Source organism: Monodelphis domestica, chromosome 2 (assembly GCF_027887165.1).
Source record: "Monodelphis domestica isolate mMonDom1 chromosome 2, mMonDom1.pri, whole genome shotgun sequence".
NCBI classification, from domain to species: domain Eukaryota; kingdom Metazoa; phylum Chordata; class Mammalia; order Didelphimorphia; family Didelphidae; genus Monodelphis; species Monodelphis domestica.
In genome coordinates this window covers 235,002,244-235,022,786 of record NC_077228.1, presented here as the reverse complement: position 1 = coordinate 235,022,786, position 20,543 = coordinate 235,002,244, and the positions used below count along the sequence as shown (strand labels likewise).

The 20,543-nt window shown below is 40.2% G+C and overlaps 1 protein-coding gene across 1 annotated transcript in view; it reads left to right on the top strand.

The window, feature by feature from the left end:
• Window positions 1-9,464, top strand: part of GAA (alpha glucosidase) — a 29,980-nt gene extending 20,516 nt beyond the window's left edge. Inside the window, exons 14-20 of the mRNA XM_001380195.3 lie at window positions 1,589-1,740; window positions 2,682-2,830; window positions 4,015-4,156; window positions 4,534-4,683; window positions 6,726-6,890; window positions 7,417-7,569; window positions 8,483-9,464. Coding sequence (XP_001380232.1) covers window positions 1,589-1,740; window positions 2,682-2,830; window positions 4,015-4,156; window positions 4,534-4,683; window positions 6,726-6,890; window positions 7,417-7,569; window positions 8,483-8,542 — 971 coding nt within the window. The 3' untranslated portion in view covers window positions 8,543-9,464. The remainder of the gene's footprint in view (window positions 1-1,588; window positions 1,741-2,681; window positions 2,831-4,014; window positions 4,157-4,533; window positions 4,684-6,725; window positions 6,891-7,416; window positions 7,570-8,482) is intronic.
• Window positions 9,465-20,543: the final 11,079 nt, after the last annotated feature.

Sequence of the window (20,543 nt, the reverse complement as noted above, 5' to 3'; positions counted from 1 at the left end):
AGTAAAGGAGCGAAATATAGGAAGGAGGTAGAGAAAGAAATTGCTTAAGAAACCCCTCTCATTCCTCAAGCTGGCCTTTTATATCCCCTTCTTATTTCACTTCCTGTCTTTCTGTTTCTACTTCCTTTCACTGTGGGCTGGTATATCTTTACACATCTCAATGGTAAAAGGACCTCCAGGTCCCCAGTTAAATTAGAGAAAGGGGTTCAGAATTCCCTTTTATACATCTAATTTTTCAACCATAACTATTGATACCTCGGACAGGGAATTGGCATCACTACCAGCTCTATCCTGCTAAGCTGTTCTATTCAACTCAACAAATGTTTTTGTAATCATTTACTATGTAAGGGACCCAGAGAGTGACCCTACATGGAATATGAACTTGGGTTCTGGTCAGGTCTGGTGTCTGAGTCTACAGTTCTGGTTCTTCAGTGAAAGGACTGAGGTCAAGATGCATTATTGTTATGAATAGTTGAAATACTGTGTTTTTTCTTAGATGCTTTGGAATAGCAGAATAGGGAGTACAGATTCTGCCTTCTGTCTGGGTACTTGGCAGTACTGGAAAGTTGAGGTTTTGTTTTGTTTTTTTTTCTCAATTGGTTTGTTGACACAGGGTAGAGTAAATCTCAGTGAGAAGACTGGGAGTTCCAAGCCACTTTTGGGCCAGGTAAGGGTTCTTGAGTAGCAGCTGTTCTACCCACCTGGCTATTTAGTGGTAATAAATAGTTAAAGTGATTTTGTTTTCTTAGATGGTTGAGAAAGTAAGGCAAAACAGGCAGTCTTCACAAGTATGAAAAAACTGAGGCAGACAGTAGATTTCAAGGCTAGAAGGTCATCACACCTGATCCCTGAAAAGGCCCAGTACTGGAATGGTGAACTCCATTAGCTGGGTAATGGGTCTTCTTCCTTCCCAACCTTCCAGCCAGATGAGTGACCATGCTCTTCTGACATCACCATACTGTGATACATCCTAAACTCCTAAGAGCTAACAACTGGCAGTAAAGCTAACAGTAAAATGGAGGGCAGAAAATCTGTACTAACAAGTCCAGGGTCATGGATGTAATCTCCAAATGGGTTAGCTTTGCATTTACTGTCTATAAACAAATTAAGTGTGTCTTGTCCTGATGATCCATCTCGTAACCAAGTACACAAGGGAGTCCAGTTGTGATGAAAAATGACTCATCACCATTCCTGTCTTCTGTTCTACTGATTTCAAAGATCTGTCTGCCTGCAAAGGCCAAGTATCTTATTACTAATCCCTGGGAAGAGGTTTTGAGAGAGAGGTATGGAGAGAAGGGGGGGAAGGGGGGGAGAGAGAGACTAAGACTTTGGCTTTTTTGCAGGTCTCATTGGGGATTAATTTATTCATTTTGCAGGTCTCAATAGAGATTAGTTCATTCATTTTGCAGTCTCAGTGAGGATTAGTTCATTTGATAAACATTCATTAAGTGTGTACTATGTCTATGTGGGGTTAGGGGGGAGGCAGTCCCCTAAGACAAGGATCCTTAGGGATGAGTCATTTCTTCCCTTTAATAATTTTGGAACCTTATCCATGGTTTGTTTGTTTTTTCCCTCTCCTTCTCTAAAGAGGTGCTACTCTTTAACTTGTATGGGGTACCTTTGGTGGGAGCAGACATCTGTGGCTTTGTAGGAAGTACTTCAGAGGAACTGTGTGTGCGATGGACCCAGCTGGGAGCCTTCTATCCTTTCATGCGGAACCATAATAACAAATACAACCAGGTAAGTGGGTTAGGGGCCACTAGGTGGCACAGTTGATGGAGTACTGAGCCTAGGGTCAGAAAGACTCCTCTTCCTGGGTTCAAATGTGGCCTCAGACTCTTCCTAGCCTATGTGACTCTGGGCAAGTCATTTTACCTTGTTTGCCTCCGTCTTCTCATCTGTAAAATGAGCTGGAGAAGGAAATGCAAATCACTTCAGTATCTTTGCCAAGAAAACTGCAAATGGGGTCACAAAGTGTCAGATACGACTGAAAAATGGCTTCTTATGCTTTTCAAATATGTCCATTTCTACCTGTGACGTGAATGTACAGTCTGGAAAATGCAAAAGATCTTGGGGATTGGAAAGAAAGTCCCCCTATTTGGCTATGGGAATATAGTTCTTAGCTTCCCATCTGCAGTGGGAGAATCATGAGTGGTGATAGCATGTGGCAACCTCCTCTAGCTCTCAAGGAAGGGTTTTGTACTGGTAAAACTCAATTTGGGGAAGCCAAAGGATGCAGGTACTGCATTAATTGTACAAAAAGACAAATAAAGGCCAGCTAGGTGGCTCAGTTGATAGAGAGCCAGACCCAGAGATGGGAGGTCCTGGGCTCAAACCTGTCCTCAGATACTTCATAGCTGTGTGACCCTGGACAAGTCACTTCACCCCCATTGCCTAGTCTTTACTGCTCTTCTGCCTTGGAACCAATATTTAAAGTAGCGATTCTGTCAGAAGATAAGATTAAAAAAAAAAAAAAGACAGGTAAACCTAGCTTGACCACCAACTCTTCTTGCCTCCAGGGAATCCTAAGGCTCTTTAAGTAACTTGTCTCTGGTAGGTTTGAGACCTTGCTTTGAGGCATTCTCCCTGCCTCTGAGGAGAGATCTGGCACAGCTGTGCCATTAATACTTAGGGCCAGGAGTGTAGTGCCTGTCTGCTTCTCACTTCTTCCTCCTTTGCAGCCCCAGGAGCCATATGTGTTCAGTGAAGAGGCGCAGCAAGCTATGAGAAGAGCCTTTACTTTGCGCTACATGTTCCTCCCCTATCTCTATACCCTGTTCCACAAAGCCCATTCTCGTGGAGAGACTGTGGCTCGACCTCTCTTTTTGGAGTAAGTATTCCTGAGAGAGGGAGTGGGGAATGTACCGTATCTGACCCTGATTTCATGGGAGTACTGCATTGTGGACTCCGTCCCATTTTAGGTTCCTCCAGCACAGCATTTTCCTAGGAACTTTATCAAAAGGCAGATTATGGTATAGCAAGCAGCTGGTGTTGATGGCTGTGTTCAGTGATATCACTGACAAAGCATTGAATGAACAGGTAAAGGGTATGAGATGTAGTTTACAAACACTTATTTAGTAGAATCAGTGAAACAGGAAAAGAAAAGCTGCAAAAAGCAAGGACTCAAGAATCCTTATTTCTGTTCTAAGAATTTTGGCCTCTTCCTAGAAATATGTGATACCTTGCACCCCTTCCTTTTATATTTTGATTAATACCTTTGAGTTTGTTTTTTCACTACAGTCATTCCCCAATATATCTTCCCTACATTAAATCCTTCTTTGCAACAAAAAAAAAAAGATTTAAAAAACCCACCTAATGAAGCAACTGTATCCAATATTGCATGTACCAGTGCACCTGCTGTCTTATATCTCCACCAAATGGAGATTTAAGATTGGTCAAAACACTCCATATGATATAGTTACATTTGATTATTGTTTTTGTTTAATATATTTATAATCATATAGATTGCTTCTCTGTTTTTCATCCTTCAATTAAGTCTTCCCAGGTTCTTTATTTTCAGGACTTTTTGTACTTAGATATAGGATTTTTCAATGTAAATTATGACCCCTCCCTCCATGCTTATAAGCAGTTTTCCCTTTTCCTCCCCCCTTGGGCACACCCTCAACCTAGGATTGTTATCTTCCAGGCCCTGGCTCTACCTCCTCATCTCATGCCAGTCAGCAAAATGCAATGCTGCCACTTTATCCCAGCCCCCTAAACTTATAAAAGCCTTTCTGCATCTCCCTCATTCCATGTCTCAATTTTTCTCTAATGGAGAGTTTAAGCCAATTTAATCCAAATTAATTTACTCTTAAACCCAGTATGGTTTATTAAAAAAAAAAAAGACCCAGATTAGGAGTCAGAAAATTAATGTTCAAGGTTGCCACTAACTCTCCAGGCAAATATGGACAAGTAATTTTCCTTGTTTGAGAGCAGTGAGCAAAACCCCATTAGCTTCCCTGGCTCATATAATACTTCATTCCCCCAATATGCCAATTGGGCATGTTTTTGTAGGTTTCCCTTGGACAGTAACACCTGGACACTGGACCGTCAGTTCCTTTGGGGAGAAGCTCTCCTTATTACTCCAGTACTTGAAGTTGGCAAGATCGACGTGAATGGCTACTTTCCCTCAGGCACATGGTACCCCCTTATGGAGGTAAATCTGTTACCTTTAAAAACTTGTATAGTTCCTGTGAGCTTCCTTACTCACAAATCAGAAAGAGGATTCAGATGGCATACACATTTTCTAGATAGACAATGAGGTCCCTGAGAAGATGAGTTATTAGCATTTCCCTCTACTTTTGGAAGGGCATATTGTTCCTTTGTACTCCATCACTGAATTCTTGACCTAGAATACTATAGTAAACATAGCTTGTAATAGAAACCATTGTCCTCACATCCTATTCTGGATTTAAAAACTATAAACTTTGTCTCTCTATACAGAGGCAGAGAGATAAGCAGACAGGTTCCTGATACAGGTAGGTACTTTCTCAGTGCTTAAATCCCTTGTTGATTTAATCCCTATTTTCCCAGGTACCAATGGAGCCTCTTATTGACTCATCACCTTCATCTCCTGCTCTCCAAAGCTCGGTCATCCACAGCAAAGGACAGTGGTTCACCCTGCCTGCACCACTAGAAGTGATCAATATTCACCTTCGGGCTGGTTACATTCTTCTACTGCAGGTACAGAAGGAGCTTTAAGTAGTTGGGTCTATTTATCTATCCCCAGGATTTCTATGAAATCACTTTTCACCATTACCTTGCCCAAGAAATCAAACTTGGAATTGTGTTCAGCTAATGGTGCTTCCCTTATTCCCTCATCCCCTGATGGTGTTAGGACTTGTCTTTCCTGTGATTTCAAGCTAATTTCACTGGTGGAAGATATCATGGCCAATTCAGGGTGAGACTAGACCAGATAGCATTTAGTAATAGGAGAACTGAATCTTTCTGGGATGGGAAAGAAGGAAGGAACTAGCAAGAACCCAAGTACTTGGATACTATTTGTCTTATAGAGCAGTGATGGTAAACCTTTTAGAGTGCCGGCCCTGCCCCCATTCCATCTCCCCCAGACTCAGTGCCATGTCCCATCCCCCCACCAAGTGCCTAGCCCTGCCCTCCCTCATTCCCTTCCACCCCTCTTACCCCAGACAGGGGAAGGAAGAAGCACTCCCATTGGGCTGCTGGGCAGGGAGGCAGTTGATGAGAGGTGCTTGTGGAGAAGAGGAGGAGAGTGGCCCCAGAACTCTGCTTCCCTCCAGTTATGTACCTTGCTGTGAGCTATGCTCCCCTCAAACCTAGCTCCTTTCCAACCCCACCATGGGAATCTCCTTTGCCACAGAGTAAACAAGCTGCCATTTGTGCTGCACCCTCACACAGCATGTGAACCTCTCTCTACCCCTCCCTCTCCAATCTATCCCAGATAGGGGAAGGAGGAAGCACTTCCATTGGGCTTCTGAGGGGTGGGGGAAATGAGGAATATTCTCAGGCACATGGAGAAGGGGAGAGGGGAACAATTCTGCCCCAAGTCCCTCTGGCTTTCTAGTAGAGAACTCTGGTGGGCGACTACAGGCTCTGTGTGCCCTTTTGGCATGTGCCTAGATTCACCATCACTGTTAGAGAGTCTCTCCAACCTACTTTGCAGGAAGCATAGATGGGAGATAGAAGCAGAGATGAGGAAAATCTCAAGACCAAATAAAAAAAAATAAATCCCTAGGTATCTACTATCTGCCAGGCAGGAATTTTGCATATCTAACTCTGCCAGTTTCTTAGAATTGAAAAGGACTTCAGAAGCCATCTTGTGTAATACTGAGGGAAGAATCCTCCCTATAATACACAATTTTCCTAAGAAGGCAGTTAAGTGGAACCCACTGTTTCCCAAGGCATCTCGTTCTTTGAGATAGCCATTATACTTGTTAAAAAGGTTATTCCTAAATTGATATAACTCTACCCATTAATCCTATTTAGGCTTTTTATGGTCAGGCAGAACAAGCCTAATCTTTTCTGTCTTTTTAAAAATTTTATTTATTTTTTATCTTAATAACAAATTTCCACATAAGTTTTCCTAAATTATATGGTCCTAATTGTCCTCCTCCCTTCTTCCCTCCCTGTTCCCTAACCTGGCAAGTAATTCAATCTGAGTTATATATGTATTATTGCACAAAACATATTTCCATGTTATTCAGTTTTGTAAATGAATAATCTTATAAAACCCAAACTCCAAAATATATAACCAAATAAAGTCATAAGTCATATGCTTTCTTCCATCTGCATTCTTACTCCCAATGCTTCTTTCTCTGGAGGTGGATAGCATTCAGGTCCCTTAGAATCATTCTAGATCATTGTATTACTGCCAATATCCAAGCCTAACATTCAATCTTTTACTATATTGCTATTACTGTGTACAATGTTTTTCTAGTTTTGCGTATTTCACTCTGCATCACTTCATGTAGGTCTTTCCAGCTCTTTCTGAAATCATTCTGTTCATCATTCCTAATAGCACAATAGTATGCCATCACCATCATATACCACAATTTGTTCAGCCATTCCCCAATTGAGGGATAGCTCTTTAGTTTCCAGTTCTTTGCCACCACAAAAAGTAATCTTTCCAGACTTGCATGTCCTCTACTATTAGTACTAATAGTACTACCAGTACTGTTGAGTACTGGTGTATTGCACTGGGTCTTAGGCATCTCATGAATTGTCTTTTTCTTCTTCCCTATAACCAGGATCCTGGATTAACCACCACAGAGTCCCGCAGTAAACCAATGACCTTGATTGTGGCCTTAACTCCAAGTGGCATGGCCAAGGGGGAACTGTTCTGGGATGATGGAGAGTCTCTTGGGACACTGGAATGGGGTCACTATACCCAAATCATGTTCTTGGCTAACAATGTAAGTCCTTGGACCTGAGACAGACAAGTTGCTAAAATAGAGGCCAGGAGAAGGGGACTAGTCTCAAATCTAGAATGTGGAATTGATGGATCAGGTGTGATAGGTATCTGAAGCCACCCATCCTAATAATAATGACTTTAGGAGTCTGGAATTGGGCTTCTTGTTTAATAGTAGCAGCAGAGGATGTTTACCCTAAAGAGAAATGGGAAATATTTCTAAAGGATAAAACCTGTCCTTTTCTAAAGAGAAGAGGAAGCACCAGTAACCTGGGATACTCAGATTTGTGAGTGAGCATCCTCGAAGATTTTTCCCATCATCTTGGTTGAGATTATATTTTCCAAAGCATTTTCCCCACAACAGCAAGTATTGTTATCCCTCTTATCTAGTTGAAAAAGCAGCCTCCAAAAGACTAAGTGATTTGCCCACTGTCATTAGTAAGTGGTGAATCTCAGTCTCCATAAGCCCCAGGATACAAATAGCTCTACTTAATATCAATACCTTCATCCTCCTCCTTTACTTAAAACAGAATGTTATTCTCAATGATCTGGTACAAGTGACTAGTGAGGGCACTAGTCTGAAACTGAGAAAAGTGACTGTTCTAGGGGTGACCACCAACCCCAAGCAGGTCTTCTCTAATGGTGTCCCAATCTTCAACTTCTCCTACAACGCTGACACTCAGGTAAGAGAATTAAGTGTCCAAATAGTAATGGGAAGAAGGAATAGTTGTAGAGGGGTTGGTTTCTAAGGGTTGAAGAAAAGCTTTTATTTTGCTCTCTGAGTTCCCATCAGACTAGAAAGATTAGGGAGGATAAAAAAAAGGCTGAAAATTGTTATCCTAGGTGTCTGTTCTTAGAAACCTTTCCTAAGCTAGGCCTGTGAAAGCTTTAAAACTTTATCAAAGAGACAATCAGGAAACCCTGTAGTCCTTGTTATACATTGGGCAAACATTCAATTTGCATCTTCTTGGATAGGAAGAGAAGAAAATAAGGCTTCCAGATACCCAAGTGCTATTTTTATTTAATGGTTTACTAATCTTCCTCCTACATTCTCTAGGACATTAACACTGATTCTTCTTGGCATTATAAATGGTTAGCACCTGATTTTCAAAGTAGTAAAATAGTTAATAGTAATAAATTCTTAGAGGCATGTTAACATTGTGGTTTGAAAGCTTAACTTAAAGTCTGGAAGACCTGGGTAGAAATTCCACCTCTGGCACCTACTGGCCATGTGACCTTGGACAAGTCACTTCAGTTGTTGGTGGCCTGGCAACTCTGAGATCACAGAGCTGCAGAGTAGGTGCTAATCTGCATTGGTAGAGAAAGTTTACTTACCAAAAGGCAAGCACACCTATGAAATCACTTGTTTCTTATTGGAGTCTTTTAAAAGAAGTGGTATCCTTTTGAATTAATGAGGAAACTGAGGCACCATGGTAAGTAAGGAGTTTGGGTTCTTAACCCACCCTCCAAATAGCCTTAAGTAGGGGTCCCCCAATGTTGGTGTCTTCATCCAAAAGGGTCTGAGCACTGTCTTCTCTTAGATGTTATGTGAGGATTCCTTGTTTCTGATCTTAATTTTATTCTGCTTTTTTTCAGATCCTGGACATCCCTGTGTCATTGTCAGTGGCAGAGCAGTTTCTTATCAGCTGGTCCTAACTAGAAGGGACACTGGTCTGTTTTAATTCTTTTCCCTTTTTGAGGGAGAAGAAAACTCAAAGAAATCCATTTTTCCTGCTAGACCAGGAGATGTCCTGTACTTGGATAGTTGTGTTGCTGCTTAGGGAGATAAGGCAAGTTACTCTACATTTGAAGTTCAGCTTAGCCTTTTGATGATGACTCATGTCTTTTTTTAATCAATGTTTTTCAATAAAAAAGCATTTCTTTTCTCTTCCTTCCACCTCACGTCTCCCATAGAAAGAAAGAAGCAAAAGAAAGCTTTCATAACAAATATGCATAGTCAAGCAAAACAAATTCCCATATTGGCCACGTCCAAAATGCCTCTTATTCTGCATAATATAATAAGTCAATCCATCATCTCTCTGTCTGGCTGTGGGTAGCATTCTTCAGCATCCATCCTTTGTATGGATGTTTTATTCTATAATGTGGTTTAGTATCCTGATCCCAGGTTTTACTTTTTGACACTGTTTAAATAATGTCTTTGAGAGTAAAGAATTGCCCATCTACAAGTAAAGCCCTTACCCTGCACCCAACATCACTAGCTTGGCATAGCATATATAGTTAAACCAGACGTGATTATCAGGAAAGGCAGTGCTCTGAGATCTCATGTTTTGTCTTCAGATCTGATGTTTGCCAGAAATTTGGCCATTACATATACTAAAGGACTAAGTTGGATGGATATTCCTTTTGCCAACTATTCTCTGGTGTCGTAGAGGTTGTGACAGTCATGAAATTTGGCCACAATGGTAGTGGTTCTTCCAGCTATTAGTTGGGCTCTGGCTCTAAACAGCTGTTTTTATCCAGTTCATGGAGCTCAGGGAATTCAGGTTAATTTATAAAACCATGGTAATCAATTGTCTTGAAGTTCATTTGTTTCTAATAAAAGATATTTTGAATTAAATTTCTACTGCTGCTATTTGTGACTGAGGGAAGGGAGATTTTATCCTAGTGTTATGGATGGGGATTCCCATTTGCTGTTTCTTACCTATTCCACATAAGGCATAATCAAAAACCAGTAGGCCTTTTCTAACATTTGCTCATTCAGCAAATAGTAAGTGCTTCTATTTGCAAGATTGTTAAGCTCTGGGGATACAAAAATACAAAAATAAATAAATAAACAACCCTTACCCTCAAGTAACTTATGGTCTACCAGGGGAAACAAGGCATGTATATAGGTAAATATGAATGAGACAACTAAGACTGACCCTATCTTAGAGTAACTTGATAATTAGAACCAATATGATAAGTATGTTTTTATGAAATTGCAGACACATATGAGGGAAAATGCCTTAGCACATAAAACAGATGTCACAGTTTTAGAACATAAACACAAAAACTACAAATGTTATAAATCCTGTGACATTTTCACACTGTTACTTAATCCATTCCCTCTTTAAACCCATAAAAATGTAAAGATTTGCCAAGTCAAAATGGAACAGTTTTCAGAGCAATATGACTTTCTCTATGTTTAAACAAGTAAAATATGTTGGCTTCTGTAATTATGACTTGGTCTGATGTTTGACAAGTATAATACAGGATTGTTGTTCAGTCATTTCAGTCATGTCTGCCTCATCATTTGGGGTTTTCTTGGCAAAGATAATAGAGTGGTTTGCCATTTCCTTCTCCAGTTCATTTTACAGATGAAGAAACTGAAGCAAACAAAATTAAGTGATTTGCCCAGGGTCACACAGCTGGGTAGTGCCTGAGATCAGATGTGAACTTAAGATTTCAGTCTTCCTAACTCTGGGCCAACACTATCCTGCACCACCTATCTACTCATTCTTTTATATTCATAAAGCTGCTCCCTCAGATCCCCTGAACTCCCAATTTCTTAGCCATCTTCACCTTAGCAATACAAGGGGATGAATATACTATATTCCTTTGTTACCCACAAGATATCCATTTCCCTAATTAGAAATTATGAAATTTTTTCTGATCATAACTTCCTATCATTTCACCTCCTCTAAACTTATTCTTTAAAAAAAATTTTAATTAACACTTTTTCTCTCCACTTGTTAGGGAAAAATAAATTAAAAGAAAGGGAAAAGGAAGAGGAAGAAAAGGAAACAAATACAGAAGCCTTCTATCATCTAAGAATAGTCAAGCCAAAAAAATTGTATTTCCACATTGTCATGTCCAGAAATGAATTTCCTATTCTGCTGTCCATCATCTCTGTCAGGAGGTGATCAGTATTCATCAGTTCTCTGGGACACAATTGACTATTTAGTTCAGAGTTTATAATTGTTAAGATTAAAATTCTCTGGTGACTATATCCTAATTTATAATCATTAAATAGTAGAAAGCTGGCCAGATAAAGAAAAGGTCCCATCCATATCCTTAGCAGCCTCCTTTCCAGCCAGCTGTGCCAGCTCTGAGGCAGACCTCAGGTGTGCTGACAGTCCCTTAGCCACACCATCCATATTGATGCTCTCTTAGCCACCTCCCCATCTCTGTCATTCCAGGGGGAAATGCCCTTACTCAAATCTGTGTTCCTTATAATGTCCCTTTTCCGAGCCTCTCTAATTTGGAGGACTTTGACTTAGGTCCCAACAAGAGGTAGATCTTCCAGATGCCAGGAGTTACCATGTGGTCCTTAGAATGACTATAGCACCAGTACAATGTCTCTCAACATGTAATGAAAGACTCCATTCATTTCCTCAGAGAGATACAGTTCAGAGGCTTTAAAATCAAAGAGTTTGTCTCAGGGTGCCATGCCAAAAAAGGGATACAGACTACTGTTAAATTTCCACCTTTTATCAAGATCTCCAATCCCTCTACCCTTCAATATTTTCTGACATCAGTATCCCTACTCTTAATTTATTCTCTCTAAGAGTTAGCTATTTTAGCCCTACATTGTTCTCTTTTCTGGAATCCCTTGCTGGTTCTTCCTATTACAAATCATCTGTAAACCTCAAAATTCCTTAGACTTATAAATGTTGGAAATTTCACCATTGGGATATTTCATACTTGGAAAATTTCTTACTGATAGTCTATTGGAATGGGAACTCCATTGGCATGGGAGGTTCCTTCTCTTCCCTTCTTAAGATTACTTTAGGACAGAAACCCTTTGCTGAACAATGGAAAGGACTTTGACCTATGCTTAAGCATAGAACAGGAATTTCTTTGAGTCTTGATTGATTTTAGAATTGATACAATGGAGATACTTGGAATAAATCTCCACCCTATTCAGTCCTAATAGGATTGAGGAAGGGCTGCAGCCTAGATCAAAATTTAATTATTCCAATCTCTACCATACTCAAGTTAACAGGATTTAGAAAGGGCTGTAACAAAAGAGTAAAGATTTAATCATTTGAAAAATATGACCTTCAACAGACATGTGCAAAAGCCAGAAACCTCTGGGCGGTCCTGGGTTAAGCGAGAGCCTCCATTGACAGGGAAATTGATGAAGAGTGATTGGTAGATGTGAGGACTGAGGGGAGGCAACTTGGATGGTTTCCTTAAAGATAGGAGGGTCTGGAGACTCGAGGGGGATTGAGTTTTGGAGCGGTGTGGTTCCTGGGCTCTGAGGAAGCTTGCTCTGAAGGAAGCTGAAGGTGGGGGCCTCTGAGACTGTTTCTCCATTTTGGACACGTGAGTAATAGGGACTGATCTCTTTTCTTTGCCCCAGCTATCTAAGGGCTTGGGCCTTTTGGCCCAGCCTAAACAGAAGGGGTATTTAAGCCCTATTCCCTTCTCTCCCCTTTCTCTCTCTCTATATATCTCTAATTCCTTTCTTACTCCTATTGTAATTAAACTCCAAAAAAAGCTGACGGCTGACTTGAGTTTTTCATTTAGGAATTACATAGCTGATTCCTTGGCGACCTTAAATTAATATATATCAGTCTTTTAAGGTGATTCCCTTGTAACACATCTTTTGCCAAACCTCAACTCTTGATTACTCCTAGCATCTGTCTACCTCTTCCATTTTTACTCATAAACTGAACACAAAGGAAACCTCACAACTGTGCTGCCTGGGCATATTACAGTCATGTTTCCAACCTCTCTACAGCAAAGTAGTCCTTTGAGTCTTCCCTAATTGATTCACTATCTCACTTTCCACTGAAGCTATTACAAACTTTCTCTTCCCTCCTCAAGTCTCTCACACTTCCCCAAACCTCCCCAATCACCTCAGCTGAGAACCTTGCCTTTTACTATCCCCTCCAAAATTGAGAGCATTCCACGTGACTTCCCTCCTTTCCACTTTTGCTTCCTTGTCTTTGCAAAGGTACACTCCTTTACATATGCCCATGGTCCCATTCTCTCTCACCTTCAGGTTTCATCTGCAGTCATTGCCTTTCTCTAATCTTAGACTTCTCCATCTCCTCATGCCTTCCTGACTGGCTTCAAACATACTCGATACTCGAGTCTCTTTATCCTAAAAAACAGACTTTCACTAGACCTTAACATTTTTCTCAAGCTATTGTCCTATCTCCCCTTCTTCCAGTCAAACTCGTAGAAAAAGTTGTTTACACTTGCTACATCTGCTTCCTCTTGTTCCTGCATGAAATCCTGCCTCTGACTTCATCACTCACCTGAAACTTTTCTCTTGAAAATTACTAACAATCTCTCTTTTTACCTCATGCTTCTGAAAAGAAGTTCTACAACCCCTATTCTTCTTTGAGTTTGTTGTTCAGTCATTTCAGTTGTGACCAATTCTTCGTGATCCCATTGGGAATTTTCTTGGCAAAGATACAAGAGTGATTTGCCATTTCCTTCCCCAGATCATTTTATAGATAAGGAAACTGAGACACAGTTTAGTAATTTGCTCAGGGTTCTGTAGCTAGTAAGTATCTGAAGTCAGATTTGAACTCAGCAAGATGATTTTTCCTAACTCCAGGCCCAGCACTTTATTTGTATTTTTTCATTTTATATTTATGTATGTACTTCTCTCACTATAAGCTCCTTTTGAGTCATGAATGGATCATTCTTTATACTTTTATCTAAGGTGCTGGTAAATATTTAGTAGCCAAATTCTGAAAAAGAAATGTACCTAAGTCACTTAACCCCCATTGCCTAGCCCTTACACTCTTACACTCTTCTGCCTTTGTAAAAGTTAAAATTAAATCTCAATAATAATATTACATTTTTAAGAGACTTATTAATGATCATTAGAAATCATAAAGAAGATACAAAATAAAGACCACATGCCCGTGGCTAGTTAGCCATTTTTTAGTCAACCCCACTCACCACCATCAATACTGATTCTACATTAGAGAGAGGGAGCCTCCAAAGGCCACGTCCTTTATCCTTTGTCTACAGGAAGTAAGGGATGACAGGAAGTCAGTGGGCTATTAGGATATGTAGTTCTTTTTTAGGGTAATAGATTTTTCAATCATACGTTTCCCCTGAGACCTGTGGAAGACTAGTCTCTCCAGTGGGTCTTGTAAGCATACCAACTTTGAAATTGCAATAATTTGAGGATAAGAGGAAAAGAGAACAAAACCAATAATTGCTAGGAGCATTAACAAAAAACAATTAAGGGGCAGTCCCCTTTTGGCATAAGAGTATACATTCAAATTAAATGTTCAATCAATCTTCAGTTCCAAAATTCATTCTGGAGCTTCTTGATGTAGCTTGTGGTCTGTGGAGGCATCTTCATGGTGCCTTCTAAGAAGAGTTCATTTTCTGGATTTGGAGAGGAGGTAGTATGTTTCTTAACCTAAAATTACTCTCAAAAAATAATTTAAAATTTGCAATTTAAAATAATAATAATATACCTTGGAACTATTATATAGTATTGATTGATTCTAAGATGGAAAGTAAGGATTTAAAAAATATTTTTTATTAATGCATTTTGTATTGACATAATAGATTCCACTCAAGAAATATTTAAGCAGTTCCTCCACAAAGTACATTCCTCAAAAATAGTAAGGCCCAATTAGACAAAGGATTATAACTCTTAACACATGTCCATTTCCATTTTTGTAGTTTACAGAAAGAGAAGGATTTGTGCTTCAACTTTTTTTTTTAATCCTTACCTTCTGTCTTAGAATCAACATAAAGTATTGGTTCCAAAGCAGAAGAGTGGTTAAGGGCTAGGCAACAATTGGGGTTAAGCAATTTGCCCAGGGTTACACAGCTAGGAAGTGTCTGAGGCTACTTTTGAACCCAGAACCTCCTGTCTCTGGGCCTGCCTTTCTATCCACTGAGACACTTGGCTGCCCCCTGTGCTGTAACTTTAATCATTTAATACTGTCAAAGAAAAAAAGAATTATGCTATACTCTGCAAATTTTCTGGCACAAGCTTGCCAGAAAACCACTTTTATTAATTCTAATTAATATTAATTATTAATATATTCTATGACATTAATACATTTATATCAAATTCTAATTCAAGCATTTTTCTGACTTAGAGGGAGCAATGCCCAACCATTTGTGCCCTTGGACATCTGCCTAACAGTATAATGGAAGGATTAATTGGTGGTAAAGGGGATGGGGGAAGAATGAAAATTTCCCCCTGAAAACGGGATCCAGGAGGGATAGTTGATGGTTTAAGGTTGGCTCAGAGAGAGAAGATGGGGGGGGGGGGTTTGAGTAATTTTCCCCCTTCAGCCTTCCCTCCTCAGCTCTGGCTGCTCTCATGAACTGGCTCTTGACATCCTCCACTACTAGAGCCTAAAGGTTTCTTCTCAGGAAGATTACTCTCCCTCCCCCCTCAAGCTGTCCCACTCACACTTGAGTTACTTTGGGAAAGGATAACAACTTTAATATAAATGAAGTCAACTAGGATAACTCAAATAAAATAGCTGGCAGGAAAAGAATGGGTGAAGAAAACAGGGGAAGGTGTCCCTCCTCGAGTTTGGGGAACTCGGGCCTTGGCAGCCTGGGCCCCCTGAGAGAGAGAGAGTCAGGTTGACTGGTCCTTGTCTTTGGCCCCCTGGCTATGGCTATGGCTCAGACGCAGGGCACCAGGAGCTGTGAGGTAAAGTTTTGACAGAGGCTCAAATGTCTTCTTCATCTATCCCTTCAGTTGGGAATTGGGGTGGGGGAGATGTCCAGTCACCAGGAGAGGAAAAGATGAGTAAATCCCCAGGAGAAAGGTTTGGCCAGACCTCTTCCTAGGCTTCTCGAGGTTGAGAGAGAACTAAATGAAATCCCAGCCAGAATCTTCTGGCTTCTCAACATTCCAGACCTCCTGGGACCTCTCCCTGCGGGGGTGAGCAGATCCAGCAACTCTTCAGCCTGTCACTCTTCCTTGAGAGCAAACCCTCTGTCACAGCAGGGAGGCTCGAGGGGATGATCTCTCATTCGTTTCCCTGGTGATTTGCAAGTGGGGAGAACTGTTCGGAGATGCTAGGGGAAAGCAGGCTGCTTCTCTCCACCAGGCTGATGGTGCCTCCATTTCTTTTGTATTTATTCTTTCCTGATATTAAATAAATGAATATTCTAGGAGGGAAGGAGTGCCCAAGCAACCCACTGAGACCTGAAGATCCAAAATAGCCATCAAACAGGTCCTGCCAACAACCAAAACTGAAGCTGCTAAGTTAGTGTAATAAATGAAAATAAAATTATTAAATATAATATTAATAAAATATTATGGTCGCCATCATAAAATTTACTCTCAACTCAGGAGTCCATTAGTAGCTCTTAACAATGTAATTTTAATAGAAATGGAGATATATGGAAAAGGGAAATGAAGGAAGGGGACAGAAATCTCACCTATCTAGAAAAATACCTACACTGAAATCCCAAGCCCTCTAAGCCACTTAAGCCTTAAACCACAAAGCAAGTGCCATGTAGGCAAGCAAAATATGGGGAGTAGGGCAGGACAAACTTAGGGAGTGGTTTCTATCATCACATTGATAAGGAGCCAGTGTGGCAGCTGAGTGACCTGAGAGACCCAGTCCAGCAGTAGGTTGAAGCTAAATGGTGCAATGGCTAGAGCACTGGCATTCAGAAAGACCTCAGGTGCTTGCTAGCAATGTGACTCTGGGCAAGTCACTTACCCACTGAAGAAGGAGTGACAAACCACTTCCAGTGTTTGTTAAGAAAATCCTGTGGACAGTATGGCCCATGGGGTCATGAAGAGTTGGACAACATAACCGATAAGCCGAGATCGCCTACGCTACAGGGATGCAGGAGGATAGGAGAATCCAATGCTAATAATTCCTTTATCACAAAACAAACTTGACACGAACTGTCTCATGGTAACCCTCAGCCTCACGTGTCCCCTACCAGTGGTTCTCAACCTTTCTAATGCTGTGACCCTGCAATACAGTTCCTCATGTTGCAGTGACGCCAAACCAAAAAATTATTTTGGTGGCTACTTCAAAACTGTCATTTTTCTACAGTTATGATTCGGAATGTAAATACCTGATATGCATTATGTATTCTCATTGCTACAAATTGAGAGGTTGAGAACCGCTGCCACGTATACCTTACTGTGCTTTACATTTGGACCCATTCTCCCTAGGGGTACCATGTGTGTGCAGAGGGGTCAGTGTAGTCCTTTATTGGAGGGAGGTTTTATAATATCTGACCTTGCTCTACCTTTTCTGTTAAACACTCTTTCAAAAAAGCTCACTGATGCCAATTGATTCATCAAATATTAGGGAACACATTGGATAAAATACTTGTTGAGGGGGCCACTAAGTGGTTCAGTGGATAGAGAGCCAGACCTGTGTTCTATGTTCTCAGATACTTCCTGGCTAGGTGATTTTTTTTTTAATGACAAATGAGAACATTTTATTTAATTGTTCTCTCCACCTCCACACCCCCAACAAATGATATAATGACCTTGAACTAGCACTGGATCATCAGAATTGGTTTTTCAGGCTTTTTATATACACTGAAAAACTGAAAGGTTTTCTATTTAATTTTAACAGAAACCACATAGCTCCAATCCCCATAAATCTTTTTAAAAATTGATATAGTTTCAAATCCACATATATTGCATTTTTAAAATTTAATTTTATTGATTAAGAAAAATTTTCCATGGTTACATAATTCATGTTCTTTACCTCCCCTTCTTCCACCCCCTCCCATAGTCAACGCACAATTCCACTGAGTTTTACATGTGTCATTGATCAAGACCTATTTCCATATTATTGACATTTGCACTAGGGTGATTGTTTAGTCTACATCTTCAATTCTATCCCCATTGACTCATGTGATCAAGCAGTTGTTTATCTTCTATGTTTCTACTCCCATAGTTCTTTCTTTCTCATAAGGCACTCAGAATTGTCCTGGGTCATTGCACTGCTAGTAGAGAAGTCCATTACAATCGATTGTGCCACAGTGTATCAGTCTCTATGTACAATGTTCTCCTGGTTCTACTCCTTTCACTCTGCATCACTTCTTGGAGGTTGTTCCAGTTCACAAGGAATCCCTCCCGTTTATTATTCCTTTTAGCACAAAAAGATTCCATCACTATCAGATCCCACAACTTGTTCAGTCATTCCCCAATCAGAGAACATCCCCTCATTTTCCAATTTTTTGCCACCACAAAGAGCGCGGCTATAGATATTTTTGCACAAGTCTTTTTCCTTACGATCTCTTTGGGGTATAACCCCAGCAGTGGTATGGCTGGGTTAAAAGGCAGACAGTCTTTTAAAGCCCTTTGGGTATAGTTCCAAATTGCATTGCATTAATATCCCTATTTTGCCACATCCCCTCCAACATTTATTACTTTCCTTTGCTGTCATATTACAGGCTGTGTGATTTAGCCCTAGGTCATTTAACCCCGTTTGCTTAGCCTTTCCTGGTCTTCTGCTTAGAACCAATGGAACCATAGTATTGATTCTAAGATAAGGTAAGGTAAGGTAAGGGTTTAAAAAGAAATATTTGTTGAGCAACACAGCTACTCCCTAGAACCCTGAAGGGAAGAGTAGTAATCTTCCTTTTGGGAACTTAACTTGCTAAGTTTGAAGAATGAGTCCAGGGTGGGGGGTATACAATACTTACCTAATATTTTCACCCATCTACTTCTCTCTTTTTTATTTAGTACCTTATAAGATTTTTTAAAAATTAATTTTCCTTTCTAAATTCTCTCCTTCCCTCTAGCCCTTCCCTACCTATTGAGAAGGCATACAGTACAATAGCATGTGTTTTTTTTATAATTTACTGCTTTAGAACATAATTTGATAATATAAAATGCCTGTTATTCTTATGTATTTAATTGTTGGCCTTTTGCTCCTCCATGTGAATTTTATTATTTTTTCTAATGCCACAAACGTTGGTAACCTGATTGGTATAATGTTAACTTTATAGATTAATTTGACTAATATTGTCATTTTTACAACATTGCACAGTACAGCCATAAACACTGAATAACTCCTCAGTTATTTGAAAGGCTTTTCTTCATTTTTATGAAAATTACATATATTAGTAAGTTATCTTCCTAATAATAATAGTTGTTATTTTTTTGCCTAAGTATCAGTTCTAAGGTGGAAGAGCAATAAGGGCTAGGCAGTTGGGATTGCCCAGGGTCACACAACTAGGAAGTGTTTGAGGTCACATTTGAACCCAGGACCTCATGTCTTCAGGCCAGGTTCTCTATCTACTGAACCACTTAGGTGCTCCCTTCCCAATAAGTATTGTATGCAATGTATATAACTGGGCACATGCAAAGTTATATACAGGACTATGGAAGATAACCTTATCAGGGAAGGCACCAGCAGCTGGAGGAAATTAGGTAGGGCCTCTTGAAAGAGGTGGATTTGAGCTGAGTCTTGAAGGAAAAAAGGGGATATAAAGGATGGAAGCGAAGGGAGTAATCCTTGCATAAGGGGTAGCCAGTGCAAAGGCACAGAGGGGAGATAGAGCATCATGTGTATGAAGAAGAGCAAGGGTTATGTAAGGACTCTGCTCTATGGTCTGTAGCTCACTCTCCCAGAATCATAAAGGGCTACCTCTGCTCTCCAGGGCTCTAGGGTACCCTGAGGGGTTTATAGAGTATCTCTTCTCTAGGGACATGGTTCAAGCCCTCACTGGTTATGTTCTTCCCCTCCCCCTACACTTCCAATCCATCCCCCATTCAGTCACCAAAGCAATTTTCCTAAAGGGTGGGTCTAATCCTGCCATTCCCTTACTCAGTAAATTCCAGTGGCTCCCTATTACCCCCAGAATCAAATACAAAAATGTTGTTTGGAATTCAAAATCCTTCATAATCTTACCCTTTCAGTCTTCTTACATCCTACTCTCTGACACGCAATCTTTGATCCAGTGACATTGATCTCCTCAGAGTTCCATGAACAAGATATTCCTTGCCCCACCTGCTTTTTTGGGGAAGGATTCTTAAGATCAAATTATATTAATAATAATAATAATAATACACTATTTTCTTTTAAAATATTCCTCCTAGGATTGTGCGTCAGATATAGGAAGGGGGTGGGGGAGGGAAGGGAAAGAACATGAGTCTTGTAACCATGGAAAAATATTCTAAATCATCTAATTAAATAAAATTAAAAAATAAATAAAATACTCCTCCTAGGGATGCGGCAAAATTGGGATGCTAATGCATTGCTGGTGGAGTTGTGAATTGATCCAACCATTCTGGAAGGCAATTTGGAATTATATGCAAAGGGCTTTAAAAGAATGCCTGCCCTTTGATCCAGCCATACCATTGCTGGGTTTGTACCCCAAAGAGATTATAAGGAAAAAGACCTGTACAACAATATAGCTGCACTTTTTTTAGTGGCAAAAAATTGAAAAATGAGGGGATGCCCTTTGATTGGGGAATGGCTGAACAAATTGTGGTATCTGATGGTGATGGAATACTATTGTGCTAAAAGGAATAATGAACTGGAGGAATTCCTTGTGAACTGGAATGACCTGCTGGAATTGATGCAGAGCAAAAGGAGAAGAACCAGGAGAACATTGTACACAGAGACTGATACACTGTGGCACAATTGAATGTAATAGACCTTTCTACTAGCAACAATGCAATGATCCAGGGCAATCTGGAGGGCCTTATGAGAAAGAACGCTATCCACATTCAGAGAAAGAACTGTGGGGACAGAAACGCAGAAGAAAAACATAT